The sequence below is a fragment of the Myotis brandtii genome, unplaced genomic scaffold (genome assembly GCF_000412655.1).
Source record: "Myotis brandtii unplaced genomic scaffold, ASM41265v1 scaffold521, whole genome shotgun sequence".
NCBI lineage: Eukaryota > Metazoa > Chordata > Mammalia > Chiroptera > Vespertilionidae > Myotis > Myotis brandtii.
The window spans coordinates 2,582,662-2,586,460 of record NW_005369870.1 but is presented as its reverse complement, the minus strand read 5'-3'; the positions used below and the strand labels follow the sequence as shown (position 1 = coordinate 2,586,460).

Genomic DNA, 3,799 nt, shown 5'->3' with positions numbered 1-3,799 from the left:
GATGTCTCATGCTACTGGCTTAACCATTTTCTTTAGATTTTTCACAATTATGGTATATTTCATAGCCTGAAATATAATAATTAATATGTAATATTATTGATATGGAAGGCAGACAAATAATGTACAATTATTATTCTAAAATGAAACAGTTTCTATCTGTTTAAAATATATTTTTATTTATTTTTAATGTATTTTTGTTGATAGTATTATAGATATCTCCCCTTTTCCCTTTGCCCCCCTCCTCCCAAACTATTTCTTTTGAATTTTAGACTTATTGATAATTAAGAATGTTTATAGTTAATCTAATATTAGACAGATCATAACCTTGAATATAGCCACTGAAATCAAAATAAACTGTTTGTTAAATGCATCTCTTTAGGAAAATCTCACAAAAGATTGTTTAGCAAGGCTATTTGAAACAATTAAAGGCTATACTTATTTCCAGGCTATAGCAAGAGAAATTCAGTTTGTTTGGAGATTGATCTACCACTACATTTTGGATTGGGGGAGAGTCTCATTTTGATATTCAATACAGCAATTAAATTATAACTTTGAAAGTGAATTCTGTATGGCCCGAGACATGTAGAAACTAATGTGAAAGTAAATAACTATAGAGACAACAGACCATCTCATATATCCAGTGTAAATCTTGGGACAATCTAATAGAAGCCATAGTTGAGAACATGTTAAACTCAAAAATCCTGTAGCCTTTGGGCTTATATGGTTCTGGACTCCCCCTAGTGGTTCAAACTTTTGGTGTTTTAATGGATACTCTTCAGGTCATAGAATCACCAAATTTATTAAAAACTAATTTTAAAAAAGAACCACACAACTCATATTAGACTGATTTTCCACAAAGAGAAGACTATGTTAATGAATAGTATAATAAATGTGGATATTACGATAGTTGAAATAATAGTGTTGCAATGGTCTGAAGAGACACAGTGGATTTCACTCACTGACTGGGGAAGCCAGTTATAGTTCTGCTGAGAGTGTGTGATAAGAGCTGAAGGCTCTGGAACAGGATTCTTGGTTGCTCTAAGGTGAGAACTGGACCTTTTAGGGAAAGGGTGAAGTGACTATTTCCTATAATGCATATAACATACAAAATACCTTAATCAAGTGTTCATGTTATTGGTAAGACTTCCGACCAACAATAAGCTATTAGCAGTTAAGTTTTTGGAGCTGACAAAAGTTATACAATGATTTTTGACTGAGTGTGTGTGTGTTGGTACCCTTAACTCTAGTGTTGTTCAAGGGTAAACTATTTTCATAAGTAGAAAAACAACAACCCCCCAGTAACTTAAGCACTCTATCTGCAATCTCAATTTTGAAATCTTATGAATTGGGGTTGCATGCTGGGGTCCAGCCCCAGCAGGTCCAGGGGTTCCCAAAGGTGTGGACGGAGTCGGTGAAGAAGGAAGGACACGGAGGCAGCATTCAGGTGGTCATCATAGCTAGGTTCTAAAAAAGTTTAAAAGAGTTGCCATTATTCTATCAAAAACAAACAAAACAAGCTCAATGTAATTACACAGTCACATATCACTAAAACCACATGCAGATGGACCATCATGCTTTCATCTGGTTTAACTGTCTTATCTAGTTCAATTGGGATGCTTCTCAACTTTAAAAACTGTGATAAGTGAAGATGTAACTTATTGGGTAATTTTGAATTTGGATTTAACTTTGTTGCATATTATTACCAAGTATACTTATTATGATACAGTACAGCACATCTTTCTATTAGAAAAAAGAATTATAAGATTCTTTATCAGTCTCCTTAAGTTAAAGGTGTGACATCATAAAGGGTGTCAAATGGCTGGCTGGATGTATAGTGCACACATATGTTATGAAGAATGTTCTTAACCAATCTGGTGGTTATGTTACACAGTTCCTTTCTTCACCTTTTCTTCAGGGAGTTAACTGTTTGGAGTGGAGTGACAGGACCTCCTCAGTCCAGCCCACCAGGCTGGTACTTAACATTCTTTCCAGATGATGTCAGCACCTGAAATGAACACATCCTACCTTCATCCACACAAATCATTCCACCAGCATGATCAGAATTGCCACAATAATCTGGGACTGAAAATAGAGTTACCTATCTGTTATGCCCAGATTTCAAGATCCCCAATAGTCCACACCAGGGAGCCAGCCGAGTCCGATGAAAAAGCAAAGAGTCTTTATTCGAGCTAGCTCGGCTCCCCGACCACACTCACTGATGCAACGGCAAGCCAAGTGGCAGAGAGAGGGCTAGCCCGGTGGGAAGAGGAGTTTTATAGGGGGGTGGAGTAAGGGGAGGAGAGGGGACTGTGGGCCTTGCCGATTGGCCAGGCGCAAGTTGGTGTCTTGTTACACAGGATGTGATCATATCTATGGCGCAGACTTCCCTTGATTGTCATTGGTTAGTTTAAAGAAGTCCTGGGTGTGGCTAGCAGAGGCTTGGGCTTCCGGGAAGAAGCCTTGCCAAGCACATGGCCAAGGTAAGATGGAGGGCGTAGCCCTTACCCTGGGGCAAGATGGAGGGCGTAGCCCTCCACCTTTCAACCTCAGACTATAAAAGGTCCGTGCGGAACACGGGTGGAAGTCCTTCCTCTTGAGTTGGACTTACCCGCCTGGTCCCCCAATATTTCCAAATTATCTCTTGTCTTTTCTATTTCATTTGTGTGCAGCTCCTCTTCCAGATATTGAACCCTGAACCACGCGGGACGTGCGAGGAAACATTTACCGACAGTGGTCCTGTTTAAAACACATAGTGCTAAGAGGGGGAGCAAACATAGGCCATATACGCCAGGTCCCTTGAAACATAAGCTGTGCAGATGTTTCTTCCCTGCAGCGACTGTGCCAAGCAGCAAGGGAGGACCGGCTTCCGGCAGTTGCACAGATCCCACCGCCCAGGACCAGCAAGCTGCAAGCCCAGGAGTTTCAGTGCCCATTCGGACTTTCACAATCAGAGATGGCAGCAAAGGCGGCATCATCAGGAACTACCACGCCTTGGTCTTGTCATCCAGTATACGCAAGATACTGGCAACATTATCATCAAGCAGTGGCTTGGATGCGAAGCCACCAGAATGCCTATCTGAAGGCCATAAAGTCTTATTTCAGTTCTCCGTGGTACTTCACTCCGGGAGATCTTCCCCAGAGCTCTTATGCTAAGAAGGGTGGATCTTCTCAGTCCTTCTGTGACCATCACTTGGCCTCCCAGGGCTCCCACTGTGGTTATTCACCTTCTCCAAGGTCTGGGCACCGTCCTCATGACAGCACAAGCGAAGACCAATCTTGGGCCACAGAGGAGGCGATGGAGACCGGCTCAGATGCTGGGGTGGAGTACGACCTGAGCAGCATGGAGATCACGGAGGAGCTCCGCCAGTACTTTGCGGAGACCGAGAGGCACAGGGACGAGCGGTGGCGGAGGCAGCAGCAGCTGGACGCGCAGCGCCTGGAGGACTATGTGAACGCCGACCATGACCTGTATTACAAGACGCGCCGCTCCGTGGAGCCCCCCTCCGAGAGCCCCAGTGAGCGGCGCCAGGCCAACATGAAGCGCTTGTACGGGGACAGCGCCGCCAAGATCCAGGCCATGGAGGCCGCCGTGCAGCTGAGCTTTAACAAGCACTTTGACCGAAAGCGGCCCAAGTACTGGCCGGTCATTCCGCTGAAGTTCTGAGCCCTGGGCCCCCAGCCATCACCCCCTTCCTCTGGGATTTGCTCCTTCATCTGCTTCTGTGCATTTGCTCAGGGAAAGGGGGCTTTGTCCTGAGAAATCAGCATGTTCACCAAAGTGCCAGTGAGCCCGTCACGG

At 44.2% G+C, this 3,799-nt stretch overlaps 1 protein-coding gene across 1 annotated transcript; it reads left to right on the top strand.

Moving 5' to 3' along the window:
* Positions 1–2,820: 2,820 nt before the first annotated feature.
* On the top strand, positions 2,821–3,791 carry LOC102251841 (gem-associated protein 8). Its single transcript, XM_005877520.2, has one exon. It carries the CDS (start codon positions 2,954–2,956, stop codon positions 3,662–3,664), a length of 711 nt encoding a protein of 236 aa, XP_005877582.1. The 5' UTR covers positions 2,821–2,953; the 3' UTR covers positions 3,665–3,791.
* The last annotated feature ends 8 nt before the right edge of the window (positions 3,792–3,799 follow it).

Coding starts and splice junctions, on each gene's coding strand:
- LOC102251841 (XM_005877520.2), top strand. CDS start 2,954: ATGGCAGCAAAGGCGGCATCATCAGGAACTACCACGCCTTGGTCTTGT.